This window comes from Pseudorca crassidens, chromosome 4 (assembly GCF_039906515.1).
Source record: "Pseudorca crassidens isolate mPseCra1 chromosome 4, mPseCra1.hap1, whole genome shotgun sequence".
NCBI lineage: Eukaryota > Metazoa > Chordata > Mammalia > Artiodactyla > Delphinidae > Pseudorca > Pseudorca crassidens.
The window spans coordinates 141,615,032-141,636,088 of NC_090299.1; the positions used below are offsets into that span (position 1 = coordinate 141,615,032).

Below are 21,057 nucleotides of genomic sequence, written 5' to 3' on the forward strand. Positions count from 1 at the left end.
AAGACTGTGCATTAAAATTATATCCTAGGCTAGCATTGAAAACTGAAACCATGGCAGTTAGGGGTGGGGAATGTAATTTCTATTTTGATCTTCATATATTCTCCATACTAAGTTTTTCAGATGTGCTGGCAGTGGTGATAGCAGGATATCACAGAATTTTATAATCAGACAACAAGAATCAGAAACTGATATGGCTTGACATTTTGTTAATCCATCCAGTAATCACTTGCTTATTACAACAGGACACAAACAGCAGTGACTCCTGTCTCCATAAAGGGTGTTTTTCTCCAGACTAAAGAATCCCCACATACCAGTCTACATAACCAAAGCACCATAACTTACAGAAACAATGTTACAAGTCAAAACTTATTTTTATTAATATTAACCTTAAAAACATAACCCAATATAGAGTTAGCAATTAAAAACATTGCTTTATTTATTGAGACAAAGCAGTATCACACTAGATTCTATAATAGTTTAAATATTTCTGTTAAGACCCTATAGTAGTACTTTAAAAAAAATGTCTCTAACCAAATTGATACTATGATCTGAAGGGTGAGTGGGTCTAGAGTCATGTATGATCTGTTCAGGTCAAACACTCACCGAATGGCTTTTGTGTGTCGGATACTGTGCTAGACTCTGGAAACTTCTACTGAGTTTCTGCTTCTCCCCATAAACCATTATTACCCCTCCCACTGCTGCTGGCTAATTCTTATACAGCAGGTGCTCACTGTGGAAAATACAAACTAAGGGAAAAATAACAGCTTACAAAATATCATGATTTCATTTCTGTAAAACAACATCTGTCCTTATGTGTGTGTGTTTTAAAAGTGTGAACTAAAATACTAATAGTGGTTACCTTGGGATGTGGAATTATGGATGAACTTTTATTTTCGCTTTCTGTTTTTCCATATTTTGGAAATGTCACAATGAACGCAGACTACCTTTAAAAGGCAAAAGCTATTTTTCAAAAAATCATGTACTCTGTGCTGTGCTCTTGACACATTTATTATTTAATAGTGAATTAAGGAGAAGAATATTTATATTTGGTTCTTAAATAAGGTATTGAGACTCCCTGTGCTCCATTTTAAGTAGTAACTAGAAACATTATCCTAAGCAATAATTATGTAAGAGAGGAGGGGAAAATGCAAGTAAGTCTTAACCTTTTTCAGCTTTAGAGGCACTGTTGTTTCAACTATTACAAAACAAGGTAAATTAAAAATGATGAGAGAGCTTGAGCAGTCATTTCAAGTAATCATCTGTTACTGCCAACAAGAAAACTCACAGAGGCAACAGGGTCCTCTGGTGGGATCCCTGCATTAACATTCACATCTAAGCCTCATAACATTCTTCTTTTTTTTTTTTTAGATGTTGGGGGTAGGAGTTTATTAATTTATTTTTGCTGTGTTGGGTCTTCGTTTCTGTGCGAGGGCTTTCTCCAGTTGTGGCAAGTGGGGGCCACTCTACATCGCGGTGCGCGGGCCTCTCACTATCGCGGCCTCTCTTGTTGCGGAGCACTGGCTCCAGACGTGCAGGCTCAGTAGTTGTGGCTCACGGGCCTAGTTGCTCCGCGGCATGTGGGATCCTCCCAGACCAGGGCTCAAACCCGTGTCCCCTGCATTAGCAGGCAGATTCTCAACCACTGTGCCACCAGGGAAGCCCCCACCCCCATAACGTTTTAAAAGTCACTTGTTCAGAAACGCTGAGGTTTATAAGTGCCAGTGTAATACACTCACTTAAGAGCTTACTTTTAGCCTTTTCTGCTTATCAGAATTAAAGAAACAATAAAATACATTGGGATAAAAAATATTTTAAAGAAGCAGATTATGACCTAATCTAAAATGTAAAGCATTTATGAATAGATCTGAAGGTAATTATATCTTTTAGAGCTTAGGTATTCAAAAATCCAATCTTCTTTTCTCAAGGACTCAAAGTTCTTTATTTTACATCATTAGTTATTTTTCATCTAAATGAAAGTCCTCACTTTTACAATTTGTGAAATAATGGAGTTCTTTGGGGTCCCTTTGAGTCTTAATATTTGATTATTCTCTGAAAAGCCACATTAATCATTATTTTCCCTTAGTTCTGATAGGAATTAATAACTGACTAGATTGGTATTTTTAGTTTTATTATCACAGAGCCCAGAATTACTTTTGATTAAAATAGATTCTAACAAATGTACATATATTCATATGTGTCTACTTCAATACTATTATATAGAAATACAGCAAGAATATTTTCACTAATAAAATTTCTAATCTTCCAGAATATTAAAAAAAATCCATATTGGTATTAAGTCCTTTCAAGAAAAAATTAAAATCAAATAACCAACCTGATGACCTGGTTGCAGTGGGCACACATCGGAGTTCGTTTCCCTGCGGGAATGTGCTCGGCCCTTTGCACCAAAGTGTCCTCATCACTGGGCTGGGGCTGCCTTTCGGCTGAGTTGGCTGATGCCACTGCTCCTGTGGATGTCCCGCTGCTTGCGACTCTTCTGGTAGAAGGTGCTAGGAGTTAAAACAGAAGAATCAGAATGACAACAAGCCAAATATAAACTTTTCCCAATAATCAAATAATAACATTACTTTAAAAAATAATCTATCCACTCACTTCTTCACTCATTCACTCACACTTATGGATAGGTTACAGACCAAACACTAGTCTGAGACTACAGAGTTAAAAAAGAAAAATTCAAGGATGACAACCCAGTGAAAGAGTTATGACAGATGACTGCAGAGGGTTTTGTAGGAAAAGCAGAGTCACCTCTGCTTCCAAGAGGAGATATGGTTAATGTTGAATATTGATGTTGAAATACTTCTAGTCATCCAGACATCTCTGCGAACCATTAATTAGATTTAACTCAAAATCTGTCAGAGCACATTAAAGATTTCAATGTGTTGAAGATAAAAGCAAAAATGAACTCCCTATATTCTGTCTCTTCCTGTACTGCCTAAGTAGACTGTGAAATCGGTCACCCGGTCATATAAGGCAGATACATAAGAATCATCTCATCCTAGGGCCTTCCTCTCCCTCCTCTGTGGTTATAATGGGTCCTGCTGACTTTACATCACAAATGGTTCTTGATTTCGCCCCCTTGTCTCCATTCCTACAATACTGTCCTGGTTCATGTCCTCGAAGTCTCCCACCTGGACTAACCACCAAATGCCTCGTCTGCCTTAAATTCGTACTCCCACTGCCACCGAGGACTGAAATCTTATCTGATCACAGCTCTGCATAAACCCTTTCAAGGATGTCATTCTTCTTTGACCACTGAGTGTAGTCCAATCTTCTAAGCACCACATACAGGTCCCTCCAGTGGTCTCTGCCTGCCGCACAGCCTCATCTGTCACCACCCTCTGCTTTTCTCTTTATGCTACAGTGAATACAAAACTGGCTCATTTCCCCTGTGAATGGGGCTATCTATTCACAGCCTGTCCTCACCTCACTTCTCTACCATTCTTCCTATTCACCTAGTAACCACCACTCATTAAGATGCAGCCCAGTCTGACTGGTGTGAAGTGATACCTCATTGTAGTTTTGATTTGCATTGCTCTACAATACATGCTGGAGAGGGTGTGGAGAAAAGGGAACCCTCATACACTGTTGGTGGGAATGTGAATTGATACAGCCACTATGGAGAACAGTATGGAGGTTCCTTTAAAAACTAAAAATAGAACTACCATACGACCCAGCAATCCCACTACTGGGCATATAGCCTGAGAAAACCATAATTCCAAAAGTCATCTAACACAACGTTCATTGCAGATCTATTTACAATAGCCAGGACATGGAAGCAACCTAAGTGTCCATCAACAGATGAATGGATAAAGAAGATGTGGCACATATATACAATGGAATATTACTCAGCCATAAAAAGAAACGAAATTGAGTTATTTGTAATGAGGTGGATGGACCTAGAGTCTGTCATACAGAGTGAAGTAAGTCAGAAAGAGAAAAACAAGTACCGTATGCTAACACATATATATGGAATCTAAAAAAAAAAAGTGGTTCTGAAGAACCTAGGGGCAGGAGAGGAATAAAGACGCAGACGCAGAGAATGGACTTGAGGACACAGGGAGGGGAAGGGTAAGTTGGGACGAAGTGAGAGAGTGGCATGGACTTATATATACATTACCAAATTTAAAATAGATAGCTAGTGGGAAGCAGCCGCATAGCACAGGGAGATCAGCTCGGTGCTCTGTGACCACCTAGAGGGGTGGGATAGGGCGGGTGGAGGGAGATGCAAGAGGGAGGAGATATGGGGATATATGTATACATATATCTGATTCACTTTTTTATAAAGCAGAAACTAACACAACATTGTAAAGCAATTATACTCCAATAAAGATGTTAAAAAAAAAAAAAAAAAGATGCAGCCCAGGAGTCAGCTGCTCCACAACTCCCCCCTGAACTATCTCTCCCCGCTTCCTCTTCCACATAATCCAGATTAAAGTCTTTTTCCCATGTTCCCGTAATTTTCCAAATGACTAGATTATTGCCTCTACTGCATGTATTTGTGTCTTTTCTTCCCCAGCTAGAGAGTAAGCTCCCTGAGGGCAGGAACTATGTCTTATTCTTCACCATAGCAACTAATACAGTGTCTGGAATGAATAAATGAATAAATGAATGAATGAATGAGTAAAGTGGAATCAATACATAAATGAACAACAGCAAAAACTGCGAAGGATTAAAACCAACAGGTCTGCTACTTACCCACAGGTGATTAAAGTGTAGTGGAAGAGAAAAGGCATATATTCTAATGGTTGACAAGGAACAACTTTTAAGAAAAGCATATAAATAATATAAATTGTGTGTGTATGTATGTGTGTGTGGTACGTATGTGGTACGTATGTACGTGTGCGTGTGTGCTGACGGGATTCACATTAAAGGCATGGTTAGAACTGGATAAGGTTAATTAGCATACTTGAAAGGCTATTTCTCCCTCAGGAGAATAAAGCCTGTTTGCAATGATGTGCAACTGCAGATCCAGAAGTCCTGCATTTATAAACACGTGGCACATCTCCTCCAGCTCTGCCTGGCACTTGAGCTGTGAAATGGCACTTGACAGGCCAGGGAGCTCGACTAGTGCCCATGTTTCAAGTGAGTCAACTGGATTAGGAACACGTTTTCACTCTCTTGGACTCACACTTTCTCTTACAGAAATGCAAAAGAAAGTTACTGTAATGTTTGCTTTGTCTACTCTCTTCCTAATGCCCTCACTGGCTTGCATAGCACAATGCTCCTTCAATTTCTAGATCCAGGCCTGACTGCTCTTGGAGAAAGCAGATATGCATCTTCACTGCCGCAAAGCTTGTTCTTATCTTTAAATTCAAGACAGGCAACATGGATTTCATCTGCTTGCGCACATTACCAGCTCATCCTCACTATTCCTGCATGTCTGCATTCTCCCACTTACTCACGCATGGCCCTCTGGCTCTGCTGTCCCTGTCAGCCCCCAGACCCTAAGAACTGTTCCCTTGGAAATGTTTCCAAGGTCTGTCCCTTAATCCAAACCCACGCTCCAGCATTTGAGTCCTGGTCTTGAACCCCTCAAGTCTGGACAATTCCAAGTCTCCTAACCAGTCTCTCTGTCTTCAGTCTCTTTTTCAGCCTATTCTGCTGGATTATTTTTCCAAATACACTACTCTGATCATATTTTCTTGCTTATAAAGCTTCCCTAACTCTTCCCTGCAAACTCTATGCATTCCTGACAGTCCAGTCCCTGCATGAGCTCACTCCAATCTTCTTTACAACCTTGTTTTTTATGTTCACCCACATCCCCGCCATTATCATCTAACTCAGTGATCTTTATTTACCATTTAACTTGTGCCGTCCCTATTGAAGGCTCTATTCTCAAATCCTTACAACAGCCTTATGATTTAGGCATGATTAGTACCACACTTTTACTCTAGCTGAGGCAAAGAGAGGTTAAGAAAGCGGCCCAAGGTCACACAGCAAATTAAGGGCAACCCTAAAGCCAGGCAGTCTGGCTCCAGAGTCTGTGCTCTTAAACACTATGCTATCGTCTACTCACTGTCCCCTGGACATGCCGTGACAGGCCCTGCTTCTATGAGGCACAGTCGATGAAATGTCCCTTTCTCCATTACTACTCATGGATTTCCCATTCTGTAAGGCTCATGGAAATTCCATCTTCTTCCCCAGTATTCCCTGATTATCCCAGTCAGAAGTGTTCTCTTGTCCCTCTTAACATCTTTAACACCTCCACCTATGAAATATATTTGCTATTTATCAATATCCTGTAATATTTTTCCTTCCTAAATCAATGATAAACTCTGTAAAATGACAGCTTCCTTCTATTAACTTCTTTCTACCCATTACCAGAAAACTGCCTTAAAAATAGAAGGCAGGGCTTCCCTGGTGGCGCAGTGGTTGAGAGTCCGCCTGCCGATGCAGGGGACACGGGTTCGTGCCCCGGTCCGGGAAGATCCCACATGCCACGTTACGGCTGGGCCCGTGAGCCATGGCCGCTGAGCCTGCGCGTCCGGAGCCTGTGCTCCGCAACGGAAGAGGCCACAGCAGTGACAGGCCCATGTACCACAAAAAAAAAAAAAAAAAAAAGGCAAAAAATTAATATTTAATCAAGTAAATGAAAAAGGAAAGGTTCCGAATCACTTTCATTTTGCCTTTTTAAAGAACACAATTGAGATAGCTATTTTTAAAATATGGATTAGGTTCAGGATTTCAAACAGTGGGAAAGTTACCAATTGAAAAATCTGAAAATCAGACCTCAAAGAGAGTCAAACCCTTTCATCTACCATATGCCTTTATTTCATCACATCTATGCATAAGCCCTAAAGTACTGAGTCACTGAGACATTTATAGCAATAAAAGAGTGTAGTAATTCCCCATCAGTCATTGTAAAATGGGACAGAATCCATCTGGCCCATGCTTCAAGGAGAAGGTACATGGGAACTAACTTATTTAACACGAGAAGCCATTCTTAAACATGAAACATGTGACTGTGTCTTAAACACATATAAAGAGGGTCTGAGCTCACTGCTGTTCCTTCCTTGGGAAGAAAAGCCTTGCTTTTTGTTACTGCCCCATTTTAACCACTTTGGATAAGATAGAAATTCTCACACCTCCGTTTTGTTGCTGTGTTGCTGGTACACTGGTCCTCACACAAAGCTACACAAGCCTTGTTAATTTTTACCAAGCCCTGAACATTTCCAAGGAACAGTTATTTCCCTTATGAATAAAGTGCTGTTTCATTTCTTCAGACTGAATTTCTCACTAGTCTAGCACAGGAGTGGGCAACTTTTGAGCTGTCAAGTGCCCACTCCCTGGCCTCTGCTCCCTTGGCTTATTGGGGAGAGGGAGGTGTAAGAAGGTGAAGTTTTAGAAAAGGGGAAGCACCACAACATGAGCCCAGCTTCCTTTATAATTCTGTATAAAACTGCACTACCGGCTTCCCTGGTGGTGCAGTGGTTGAGAGTCCGCCTGCCGATGCAGGGGACGCGGGTTCGTGCCCCGGTCTGGGAGGATCCCACATGCCGTGGAGCGGCTGGGCCCGTGAGCCATGGCCGCTGAGCCTGCGCATCCGGAGCCTGTGCTCCGCAACGGGAGAGGCCACAACAGTGAGAGGCCCGTGTACCGCAAAAAAACAAAACAAAACAAAAAAAAAACTGCACTACCACACAGACAAAAACAGTCTTCCACGGGGAGCAGAGAGACCAAAATACTTCAAATTTATTGAAACTGCCATAAAAATAAATTTTATGTAGAAAAAAATATACATCTCTTTAGAGACAGCAGTTTAAAGACCTCAATCTACTTATCTGTAATAAAACCAGATTTTTCTTTTAAGTTCTAATAGAAGTATTAAATGGGAGCATTGAATAAGCCCTATTTCATAATCTAGGAACCTAAGTCACAAAAATTTAAGTGACTTATTCAAACTGAATAATGAGTAAGTCAGTAAAGTGTCACAATGAGAACATGAAGCGGAGCTTAGTTCTTGACTCAAGTTTTCCTTTTTAATCTTAATCTTGAACATCTTCCATTAAATTAGGCTTCTTTCATGGCTGATCTCTATCCCAATGGAACCATGTTTAAAAGTTAATTTTTTTCTTTTGTATTAAATATATTTCAGCATCATAAAACTCATCAAGAAATTTAAAGCCAGTAGCTACTCTCCAAAGTAAGTGTTAGTGAGATATCTTTTATTAACTTTAGAATGATAATTTATGAGTCTTAAAGGTTTGGAATGACATACATTCATACTTATTCTAAGCTTTTGTTTTTAGCACTATGATAGTCAAACCTAAGATTACAAAGATTATCATTAAATAAGTTAATATAAATTAGTGGGAAACCTAGCAGCACACTAGAATACCTTCTCAGTATATAATATGTAAAGTTGTCAAATTAATCAAGTAAAATTTAACCAACGCACAATATGTTGAGTTGCTAGTTTTTAAAATATTTGTCATAGTGATATATCTGAGAATTCTAAGGGGCAATACTTTTTAAAAAAGCAAACAGACCACTGACTTATTAACCATGAAATTTAATTTACTACAAAGAAATAAGGTCATTTCTTTTGGACTATAGACTATAAATTGGTGATAAAGAATTTTTAAAAATTGAACCACGTGATATTCATTAATTTAGTAGAACACGTACCTCCTGATATTGGGGAAATTTTTGTGGTATATCACTTGGAAAGATAAAGTGAAAACTCTTTACTCTAGAAAGACCTTAATTGCATTTTTCCCCAAGCAGATGATTCAAGTTTGCATCATTTAGCAAATTAGTTAACACAAGTTTTAAGCAATCTTATCCTGAGGTTTAATTTTCTTTTCTAACCATTTTAAGGCCCTAACTATGTGATTTTCAAGTTTATCCAAGTAACTTCTCAGTAATGTGCCACATAAATATATTACTGGGGATTTGTAGAGTATTATGTTATAAAAGACTATGTAACATATAAGGAATTAGAAATCATCTAATTATTTACTATGTGTTTCAAATATAGCTGAGCTCACTAAAAGGCTCTTGTTTATATATATAAAGTTTCCAGAGAGAAAACAAAGATTAAGACCATTAGAATTCCAGGTAGTACAATGTGTGAATTCTCTGAAAACAGATGTTTTCCAACTATATTAAGAATAAGGTGGGTTAGGGACTGCTCTGGCAGTCCAGTGGTTAAGACTCCGCGCTTCCACTGCAGGGAGCATGGGTTCACTCCCTGGTCAGGGAACTAAGATTCCCGTATGCTGCAAAATAAATAAATAAATAAATAAAGAGGTGTTAAGATAAGAATAAGGTGGGTTATATGATATTTTTTCAAAAACAGCTGTTAACTCTAAACCAATATTGTTAAAAAAAAAAAAAAAAGAGTAGTGAAGATTATAATGTAGATTTAAATATCTGGCCAGGCTGTACCTGAACAGGCATGAAATTCATCAGTTAACTCTCTGGTTCAAGTCAAATTACTCAACTACCAGTAAAATATTCTTATTACTGGCATATATTAGGTGAAAAAACACTACGTTACATCAAACCTTACTTGGAAACTTAACATAAGTCAAATGGGGCTGGGGGATGATATCCCCCTAAACAAACAGATGTCGCTAAGCGTCTTCCAAGGAAGGTTACTCTTACTAGATGTAGTGCTTTTGAATTGCTGAACATATCATTCAGTAGGAGAGCAAGTTGGTGTTGAAAGATGAACTGCCCACGACAATATGAGAAATATATAACCTGATGACTTCTTACAACGTCCAGAGTACGTCCCAGTTCAAGCCATCATTACCTCTTGCTTGGATAACTTATTGCAGTGACTGCCTAAAGATCCTGCTCTACCCTTCCAAGGACATGGAGGCCAGGAAAGACTAAATCAGGTCACGCTGCTCCTCTGCTAAAAACCCTCCAACAACTCCCTTCTAAGTCAGAACTAAAACCAGAGGTCCTATAGAATCTGACTCCTGCGACCTCTCTGGCCTGATCTGCCACTTTTCCTTTGCTCACGAGCTACAGGGCACACTGTCTTCCTTACTATTTCTCTAAATGGCCAGTATGCTTCTAATTCAGGGCCTTTGTAGTTTCTAGTCCCTCTGCCTGGAAATCTTCTCCCCAGCTGCTTGCATGGCTTGCTCCCTCATTTCCTTCCTGTTCTCTGCTCAGAGGCCCTTTTACCCATGTGGCTTTCTCTCATCACCCTACATAAAACAGCAACCCTCTCTCTCCAAACCAGCATTCTCTATACTCCTTAACTGGTTTATCATCCCCATCTAACGTATTTTATATTCTTCTTATTGCTTTTTATCTCTCTCTCCACACCTTGAGGCCAGGGACACTGTCTGTTTCGTTCATTGCTGTATCTCTGGCACCTAGAACAGTCCCCAGCACGTTGCTTAACAAATCTCTGTTTAGAGAATGAATGACTCTGGCACCAAAATTATTGTCTTCCCACTGAAAGGAACCAGACTCCTTAGAGAAACTGCTGATTCTAGGATTGGGACAAACAATGAACATGGAAAGTCCAGAATATCTTGTCGAAGTAGAAAGCAAGAACGCTATCAAAGAACTAGAGTTGTATCAAATGGACTTAAAGAAGCAGATGAGACAGCCTGAACATTAATAATAATAATAATAACTACAAAGGACTGAAATACTTCAAATAAGTTAACATGAACTTACAATGATCCTGGAATTTAAAAAAACCACATTGATCATCTTTAGAGGATGCTACGGAAACAATTCATTATTTTAAAAACCCATAAAATTTAATAAAGAGGAAAAAAATCAAGCTTTACAACGTATCACCTGATAACCAATCATGTTTCGACTATATTCGCTCACTCCCCTGCCATCTCTGAACTGTCCTGAAGCAAATTCAAGATTTATCATTTAATCCATAATATTTCAACATCATTTCTAAGAGTACTCTTTTTAAAAAAATCTACCCATAATACCATTATCACACCTAAAATAAAACAAAAATCTCCTTATCATCATCAAATAACCAATTTTCCAATTTACTTCTGATTAACCTCTGTATTAGTTTTCTCTCGCTGCTGTAACAAATTACTAAAACCGCATCGACTTAAAAACAGCACAAGTGTATTATTTTACAGTTCTCCTATACTGATATTACCGGGCCAAAGTCAAGGCGTTGGCAGGGCCGAGTTTCCTCCTGAAAGCTCTAGGGAAAATCCATTTCCTTGCTTTTTTCCAGCTTCTAGAGCTGCCCAAATTCCATGGTTCATCCACCATCTCAAAGCCAGCAGGTTGAGTCCTTCTCACGCTACAGCACTCTAACCCTCTCTTTGCTTCCCTCTTCCAGTTTTAAAGGCCCTCGTGATTACAATGGGCCCACCAGGATAATATCCCTATTTTAAGGTCAGGTGATAAACAATCGTAATTCCATCTGCATCCCTAATTCCCCTTCGACATGCAATATAACATATTCACAGGCTCTGGATATTAGGACATGGACATCTTTGGGGGGACATTATTCGGCTTACCACACACACCCCAACACAATATTAATCAGGAATAAGGAAGGTCCATATACTACAGTTGGTGTATGTCTCCTAAATCTTTTAGTCTGTAATCCTTTCCATCTCCCCACTCCTTGCAATATACATGTAGAAGAAACTAAGTCTCTAGTTACATGTTTTTGTGTGTATTTGAACTTTTTTTATAGTAAAAAGTTAAAGAAAAATTTTATACATATTAAACTGAATTGTTTCATCTTTACAACAACAATATAAGGTAATATTATTACTATTTGATGGGTCAGGAATACAAAGCTCAGAAAGGATAAGTGATTTGCCCAAAGACATGTACAGCAATAAAATGAAGCAAATATTTTTTGAATAACTACTATATACCAAATAATGCGCTAGGCTTAACTGCTGCAAATAAGACAGATAGGATTTCTGCCCTCATGGAGTTTAAAGAAGGTTACAGACCAGTAATTAGTCAATTATGTTATAGTGGAGTTAGTGCTAGGATGATGGAAAGATAATCAGTTTAATTACAGATATCCATTCAGTCAAGTGGATACCTGCAGCCTACGGTGTGGCAGGTACTATGTTATACGCAGGTACCCAGTAGAGTAGGTGTACATATTTCGTCCTTTCCCTCATAGAGCTCAAGCCTTTTTTTTTTTTTTTGACTTGGAGGTGCTCTTGGTTCATCTAAGTATAGACAGTCTACTGAATATATGAACTCAGGAAAAAGATCTGAGCTAGAAGAATGATTCAAGAGTTATCAGCACATTGATGACAACTGAGGCTGTGGGAATAAATGAAATTGTTCAGGGAAAGAGTGGCATGAAATAGAAAAGCTCCTAAGGCACAAGACAAATGACAGAAATACTTTGGGAACAGAGAAAGAGGTAGGAGAAAAACCAGGAGAGTGCATCATGGAAGCCAAAGAAGCAGAGTAGAGAACATGGGATCCAAAACCAATTCTATCTGACTCCAAAGCCTACGTCCCTAAGCACTCGTTCACCAAATATTTATTATGTGCTTACTGTGTGCCAAGCTCTTTGCCAGGCACTACCTTGACCCAAGAAAATATGAAGGCAGATCTTCTTGACTGTGATCTAAACGTGGAAGTACTAACTTCTAGACCAGTTTAGAAGGAGGGGATAATGATAATGATGATTATCTTCTGCTATTTTAATTTTCTTAATAAGGCTGCTATGGTAAATTTAGGAATAATGTATGAAAGCATTATTTTTTTATTTGCCCTGGTATGCCTAACATCTTAGATTATCACTTTTAAGTCCTTCATGTACCTGTAAAAGATAAGTTTATGGGCTTCCCTGGTGGCGCAGTGGTTCAGAGTCTGCCTGCCGTTGCCGGGGACTGATTCTGATCCCACATGCTACGGAGCGGCTGGGCCTGTGAGCCATGGCCACTGAGCCTGCGCGTCCGGAGCCTGTGCTCCGCAATGGGAGAGGCCACAACAGTGAGAGGCCTGCATACCGCAAAAAAAAAAAAAAGATAAGTTTATTACAGAGATCTAACTTTCTCTTCCTCGACCTGGCTGTCCATCCTTTTCAGCCTTTATAATTAATGGCTTCAAAGTTCTTAAAATATAACATATGGCTATAAAGCTAATTCTTTATGTTTTGAGAAACATTTCAGAGAATTTATATAAACTGCTTCAGAAAGGGAAATATAATTATAGATCTAATGCTTTTGCTAAAGACAAAGAGGCCTGTAGCATTAAACGTTGAATCCATTTTTGTTGTACAAACTATATGGATGTAAATATTTCAACTACTATATTTGAATTAAGAGAAAGCAACAGAGAAAGTTATAGCAGTAAATCTATGGATAACCATCAAATATGTTTTAAGAACGCTGTAATATTTCATTCTCATTAAGTCAGAAATAAGGCTGAAATTAAGAATCTTAACATTCTCCCTCAAAAGAAAAAGGACAGATGTTTACAGCCTGGACCGAGAAGTCATACGTGAGGTTTTATGGTGTGAAAAACAACTGGCTCTACCAAAAGGCATATTCCTGTTATAAACACTGAGGCTAATGGTGTCCTCATATAAATAACTGGGCTACATCACAGTGACACTCTGGCGCTCTTGGGGAGATACAACATTATAATTCAACATCTCAGAGAATATGTTCACGAAGGTATGGTAGAAATTTTACACATACTAAACTGGGTAGCGGTGATGGCAACACACTTGCATATTATCACGGGCAGCAAGCGCGTTCTTCTCTGTCCTGTCCCCAGCCGCCTCAAATAGATGGTGGCCATGAGAAGCGTAGAATCTGTGCGTTTTGTCTGTCAAGCCCCTTATGTTGAAAGCATAAACAACAGTCTACTCTTCATCATCCAGGCATGAAATCATATCCAGTAGAAACAGAAAAGGTTTAATGTTGAGCCAAGATCTAGGATCAGAGGAAAATACATTCTAGAGAGGTTTGTACAACTTTTGTTAAGTGGAATCAAAAAAATTTTTAATTCAATGATTAAAAGCAAAATTGGACAGATTAAACTATTATCATTTCCCTAAGCAGTGGAGAATGCTGGTATGTACACCATAAAGAATTGGAACAGGTGCACCCAAGCCTCAAAGTATCGAATATTTCCGCAACTTCAGGAGGTTTGTTTCTTCCATTAGCAACCAGCCTTTCAACTCTTAAGAACGCAGATTAAACTGGATCTCGGGTGTCTTAATTAAAGTGAGTGTGGGGACTTGGATTAGGTTTTCTCTGCTTTTTCAATTTTTTGCTTCACACATCATTAAAATTCGGGATACAGAAACTTGCCTTTATCACCCTACTAACTAACTTAACTAACTACTTACATAGAAAACTTCCATTTGGTCAGAGTTACAACTAAAAGAAACCCAGTCCGTACCTTGTAAATAAAGATAACAGATCTTAAAAAAATATCTGTTTTTGCCAACATTCTATTAAAAACCAACAAATTATTTATCACTTACAGAGTTTTCTAAATCATCTCAGTACCACTGTTACAATTTCGACTTTTATAATGGGAAGACAAGGCCATGCTCTAATCATGGGCACTCAATGTGCTTCATGCTGAGAGAGAGGCATGGGGGAGGGAGAGAGAGGGAGGGGAGGGGAGGGGGGAAATAAAGACAACGAAACAAAGTCAGATAAAATAGTTAAGAAACCCACAAATCTGAGACGTGATTCATGACCTCCGGCTTACTAGAGAGGATCACTGGTAAACTCATACAGACTGTGCAAGCTAAGAATTTATTTAAAATACTAAATTTGTAGAATTTTACTCATATTTGAATGAGAAAACCATAAGGACATATATTAAAATTATTTATACTCACATTATATCTGGAGTTCTCACACATTTTATTGCCAAAGTAACATGAAATCCAAATGGGCTTGCCTTTTTACCATTTTCCCACCAATTTTCACCTATTTATTTAAGTGAGAAAGCAACCTAGTTTTAGAAGTAAAGGAGAAAGTGACCTCAGACTTGAGTGCTCATATAAATAAGGATTCTTTTAAGGTAGGCAAAACAAGCAGAAGGGGAAAGAAAATTTAAGAAGAGCTCCCCATGTCAAACAATACCAAACATGTCTCTAATGATGAATACAAGTTACTGGAAAATGTAAAACCTGGGATACTCCTTACATTTCCATTACTACTATTAATTCTCTAAGGTATCTTTCTCAATTAAAGTCATTAGATCTCTAAAATAAACAAAATTATATTATCATTATCCAAAGTTATGCTTGAATTTCATATCTTTTAAAAGCAGAGAACATTGCTCAGCTATTTTATGCTGGAGGGAGCAGTATCTCTAGCATAATGACTGACGTTAAGAGACACTTGGGCTCCTCGTTCTTCTAATTTCTAGTGTGAACTTCGAAGTTCCATCATTTGGGGACTTAGTTTCCTCATCTGTAAAACAGCAAAAATAATAACTACCTCAAAGTGTGAGAGGGTTAAATAAGGTACTATAAGTGTTTACTTATAGTTCCTTGAGTGTGTAAGAAATGCTTCATAAATGTCAATTATTTTATACTCTGACATAAGATCTTAACATGGTTAAAAGAAATAAAGTATCCACTCATTCAAGAGCTACCTAGTGAGCACATTCAACGTTTTAGGTCTAGGAACTCTTCTGGTAGGAAAGATACACCCAAGAATAAGATACCTGCCCCCAAAGAATTTATCTTCTTATGGGTGATGTTCACAATCAAAGTGAACAGAGTGCTTTAGGATTAGTGCCTGTCAAGACTGCTCATGACCCCCAATAAAGTGTGCATCTACTATGCAGAATTAGCAAGCATACTTTTACTTATTCCTGTGGTCTAAACCTAGGGTTGGTAATTTTTTTTCTGTAAATGGCTAGAGAGTAAATATATTAGGCTTTGTGGGCCATATGGTTTATGTTGCAACTACTCAACTGTGCCACTGGAGAACCAAAGGAGCCACAGACAACACGTAAATGAATGAGCATGTCTGTGCTCTAATAAAACTTTATTTACAAAGACAGGTGTGTAATAATAAGAAGTAATAATTCTTTCTTTAAAAATTTTATCAAAGTAGAGCTGATTTACAATGTTGTGTTAATTTCTGCTGTATAGCAAAGTGACTCAGTTACGCATATATATTCTTTTTCATATTCTTTTCCATTATGGTTTATCACAGGGTATTGAACATAGTTCCCTGTGCTATACAGTAGGACCTTGCTGTTTATCCAACCTATATGTAATAGTTTGCATCTGCTAATCCCAAACTCCCAATCCTTTCCTCCCCCCACGCCCCCTCCCCCTTGGCAACCACAAGTCTGTTCTCTATGTCTGTGAGACTATTTCTGTTCCATAGATATGTTCATTTGTGTCATATTTTAGATTCCACATATAAGTGATATCATATGGCATTTGTCTTTCTCTCTTCTGACTTAAGGAAGTAATAATTCTTTATGAAAAGCATATGTGAATAAATCCAGGTATCTTCCCTTACAAAAGATTTAATATTTTAATCTCAGGATGAGACGAAAATGGGGAGAAAAGAAGAGCTTTCAACACAGAGCACTTGCATCAGAGCTGGGAAGATTCCAACATGGGAAAAAATTCCAATAAGAGGACATTTAAAAAAAAAAAAAAAAGAGGGCAGTTAATGGCTGCTACTTTTATTTTTTCCTATGTCAGGGCCATAATTCTAAACAAAAATATATTTGTTACATAAAGAGATAGAACATATTTATATGCTTCACACCATGGTTTTGACAATGGACAGCTCCAGTCAGGCCTTTACGGCAAGTGGACTGTTTAGTTTAATGATGTCAAAATGCAGGGGAGCAGATGGCAATAAAACATTATTAGAAGAGATGAAACATACGCAACTGGTAGCAGTTTACTTATTCATATCAAAATTTAAAAATGGAACCAATAAATCTATCCATCTTAGCTAAGCAAATCTAGTTATCTTGATTTATTACTGCAGACTAAAGCCTACAATGAAATTTGGGATGGTTGTAGAAACAGTAATTTCCTTTCTCACCCCTATCTTCTTTAGGCTTCAAATAAAATATAGAATTTATATCCACTTATAACTGAGATGCACATCACTCAGTCTTTGATCTAATCAGATCTCACAAATACATTCGAGTCTTCCTTGAAAAAAACAAAGAATACATCAGATCTCCCCAAAGCTCTGTCCATAGTGAATAAAGAAGCTTTTGCTTGTTGCTAAAATGTAGCATACACCAGAGGCAGGGTATGATAAAGGGTCATATTAACTAGAATCTTAGCTAAATTTTTAAAATGTAATTGAGATGCAATGAAAATGTTACTTGAAACAGATCTTAGTAATTGCTAGTTACCTAGTTTATCTGCCCTATGCAATCTTTTCTAGACTATCCCAAAGAGAGTTAGTTCTCCCTAAGTATATTCACTGATTTTATCCTATCATACAGAAAACTGCACTATTTAGTCAAAATAACAGGGGTTCAAATCACGATAGGACTCTGAACAATTCTTTTGACATTTCTCAGACTCTGCCACCTCATTGGGAAAATGATGCCCATTTAAAATTTTAATGACATTCTCTTACTGTACACTCTGAATAAAAAGATACTTTTAAAAACAAAGTATTACAAAAACATAATTTTTTTTACTACTAATAAATGATACCCACCATTTTACTGTTAAAAGAGGATATCTGTTCCCTTCGAGTCTACCAACTACAGTCTTGAGTTCCAAATGGCCAAATGATGAGTACTCCACAAAGACAGGATGCAACAGAAACTAAAATTAACTAAATATTCATTCTGAAAGCAAGTTTGTGCCTTACTCCCTTTTTCATTTGACCAAAATAAACTTACTGTGTTACTAAAAGATCTTCCAATGATCCCAACTTTTCTATTTATAGCTTACTTGCATTGTGCTTCTTCAAAACACAATTCATATTTTAAAAAAGAATCACCAATTTTTACAAGTCTCACTGTCAATTATGAGCCATTGTCTTCACTACGTATATTAAAATTGCTCCATAAAGAAAAAAGCAATTCACTAATAAAAAGCCTATATACATATTACAGGTATCCCCGGCACTGTCCTAAAATGCTATAAGAACTGCTAATGAAAACAGAAAAAGGAAAAATTTCAGCACAGCTAGACAACACTAACTACTGTGAAAGAAAACATAACAAAGCTTTTCATTTTCAATGGCCCTATGAAATAAGGTCACACTGCTTTCTATAGAAAATGGTGATTAAAGTATTAGCCAAGACTATATAGCTCCATGATTTTCTGAGTAAGAAATTACAAGTTATTTATTAAAAACTTATCATAATGTTAACACATTGAAGTATTATTACAAATGCTCTCAAAATCAACATATTTTGAAAGTGGGAAAGAAGGAAAAAGCCTGTAATTAATGGAAAAAAACCCTGAAAGCCTATTTACGGACTTAAAGCTTTCAGAACTACATACAAATAACAACATGAGTATTTAATTTTTGATCAGTGAGATTTTACAGAATTTTTCTTCTTTTGTCTTGGAAGAAACCCCTTTTCCATCTCATAATGTTTATTTCCATGACAACGTGTAGTATAATACATGTGCTTCCTGAAAAGGTAAGCAATTCGGTGAGGATCATGCCAAAGCTACCAGTCTCATATCTGCCACTATAAAGAACTGAAAGAGTCAACATTTACAAAATGCTGACTTCGGGGAAATCAATGCACTCACCTGAGGAAATGCTGCAAAAACAGGCTATGTTATAAAAGTAAACTTTAAGTTACTTCTCAAGTACAATACAAAATGCAATCTACTCAGATTTATATTTTGTAACTACACACATTACATAAACAAAGCTGTATTCAACCAAATTTTTGTGCCATAGTCTGACTTAGAACAAAGTATAGTTTCTTCAAGCCAAGTACAATCCTCTACCAGGTTTTAACAGAGGATACGTGAATACTCCATAAGGGATAAAGTTCCCTAGGGAAGCAATGGTTAGAACTTGCCTCCCCGGCAGATTTAAGTGTAAGTACTTTGCATTCTCTTGGAATTCTCTCGGTTCGCACCGGGTAACGTTCATTATTATTACCCCTATACTGGATAACCTCAACAACCTCTCAATATTCTGCAGGACTCCAGTCTTAATCTCTACAGTGAAGTCATCATAATCTTTTAAACATATTAACACTATCATGATCTCTTAATCATGCAAATCTGACTGTGTCACTTTCCAACTTAGGAATCTTTCGGCATCAATCCACACTCTGTTACTTTCAAAGCCCCTTCTGACCAGCCCCACTAACCCATCCAGCTTTCTTTCCAGCCACTGGAATATATCCATCCTGGATATATTGAACTACTTGCCCTTCCACCAAGAAGGCAAGTTCTCTGACAGCTTTTGCATGTGTTGTTCTCTCTCCATCTTGGCCTCTTCCTAAAAATATTCAAGGAACACTGACTTCATACAATTTTACTTCAGGCACAAACATGAACACTGTGTTCTTGCATAAAATACGACTCCACTATAAACAAATACTTACTACACCTCGAGACTGTATCACTGCAACATTACTGGCCTCTTTCTCCCCTTTCCATTGATCCAGACCTCCACGCCTCTGGACCTTGTTATCGGATTTAACTCTTTGTATTTACCTTGAGGTTTTTTTTTTTAAAATTGATTTCTGTTACTGGCGTTTTGCATCCAAGTTAATTTGTCCATAGTGACAAGGTGGGTGAATATCCCTAATATTTCCTCTGCATTCCACTGCTTGGTTCCTTATATGCCATTAAGTTTCCAAATTTTCTGAGAAAAAAATTCCTGTGATACAGCTTCGGACCTATTACTAATTTTTTTTAATTACCGGAAAATAAAAATAAGAGTACTAGTTACAGTATTGCTAATGTTCACAACTTTTAAGGTTTCTGGGAGTTTAATGCTTCAAGGACAGTGGAGTCCCCTTCTCCTTTACCAATGTGTATAGTTCTTAACGGCAGCCATTGGCAGACAGCACGTCCACCTTTGTTCAAGGACTGTTGCGGGAATTTCAGGTCTGATAGGAGGAAAGAACAAAGCCTGGGGAATTCCTCAAATCATGTGAAGATGTCCAAAATAAGACAAACTAACCTATCCAGCCACTCACTCACTCACTCACTGACATTTACTGAGGGCCTAAAATGTGCCAGCTATCGGGTAAGCGCCATAAAGATTAGTAAGACTTGGTCCCTGTCCTTACGGGGATCTAAAAACAGTGGTAAAATACACATATGTAAACGACCAAAATGAACATGATGAACGTTATAACAAAGCAACCATCAAATTTCTGTAGGAACACAGAGGAAGGCAACTATGAAGGCTCAAGCAAGGTTCACAAAGGACGTGACATCTGGGTTTAAAGAGGGAAGAGAAAATTTCAGGGGTGGAAGGGTGGGAAAGCATTTCAAATAAAAGGAGCCTCTTGTACAAAGCTCAGAGGTGTGTGCCTGAGGAATGGTATGAACTCATGAGCCTGAGTGTGGCTGGGCTGGAGGGACCATGAGGAACGACATGACAACGTGTGGCTGGAGGAGAGGCTGGCACGAGGATGTGAGGGGACGGTAAGCCCTGTTAAGAAGCCAAACATTTAATATGTGGGCGGCAGAGCGCCCAAAACATTTTCAGGCAGGGAAGTCACATGAGGAGAACTGTTTTATTGGATGGTAACAGTGTAAGTTATTAATACTATCATTAAAAGGAATAAAGGGCTAGAAGCTTAACCTTTCTTGAGTACCCTCTATGGACAAAGCACTTCAATATATTTATATCATTTGAGCTTCCCAACAATGCTCTAGTGGACTTTCTGGACACTTATTTTAATAGATCAAGAAATCGAAGGCTCAGAATCCTCCACCTGGGGAACATTCCTGGCTTTCTGAAATTCCTACCCCAGAGGGCAGGGGTACCTGTTCTTTAGGCCCCTCCAATCAACAAACTGTGATGAACAATGGGCCTGGAGGAGCTTCAAGATGGCAGAATGGTAAGACGCAGAGATCACCTTCCTCCCCACAGATACATCAGAAATACATCTACACGTGGAACAACTCCTACAGAA

The 21,057-nt window shown here is 38.2% G+C and overlaps 1 protein-coding gene across 12 annotated transcripts in view; it reads right to left on the reverse strand.

The window, feature by feature from the left end:
- The window catches only part of PDLIM5 (PDZ and LIM domain 5), a 214,535-nt gene that overhangs the window by 18,299 nt on the left and 175,179 nt on the right, over positions 1-21,057 (reverse strand). For all 12 annotated transcript variants that reach the window (XM_067736935.1, XM_067736934.1, XM_067736932.1 and 9 more), the window contains one exon: positions 2,333-2,507. In XM_067736935.1, the coding sequence (XP_067593036.1) occupies positions 2,333-2,507 (175 nt within the window). The remainder of the gene's footprint in view (positions 1-2,332; positions 2,508-21,057) is intronic.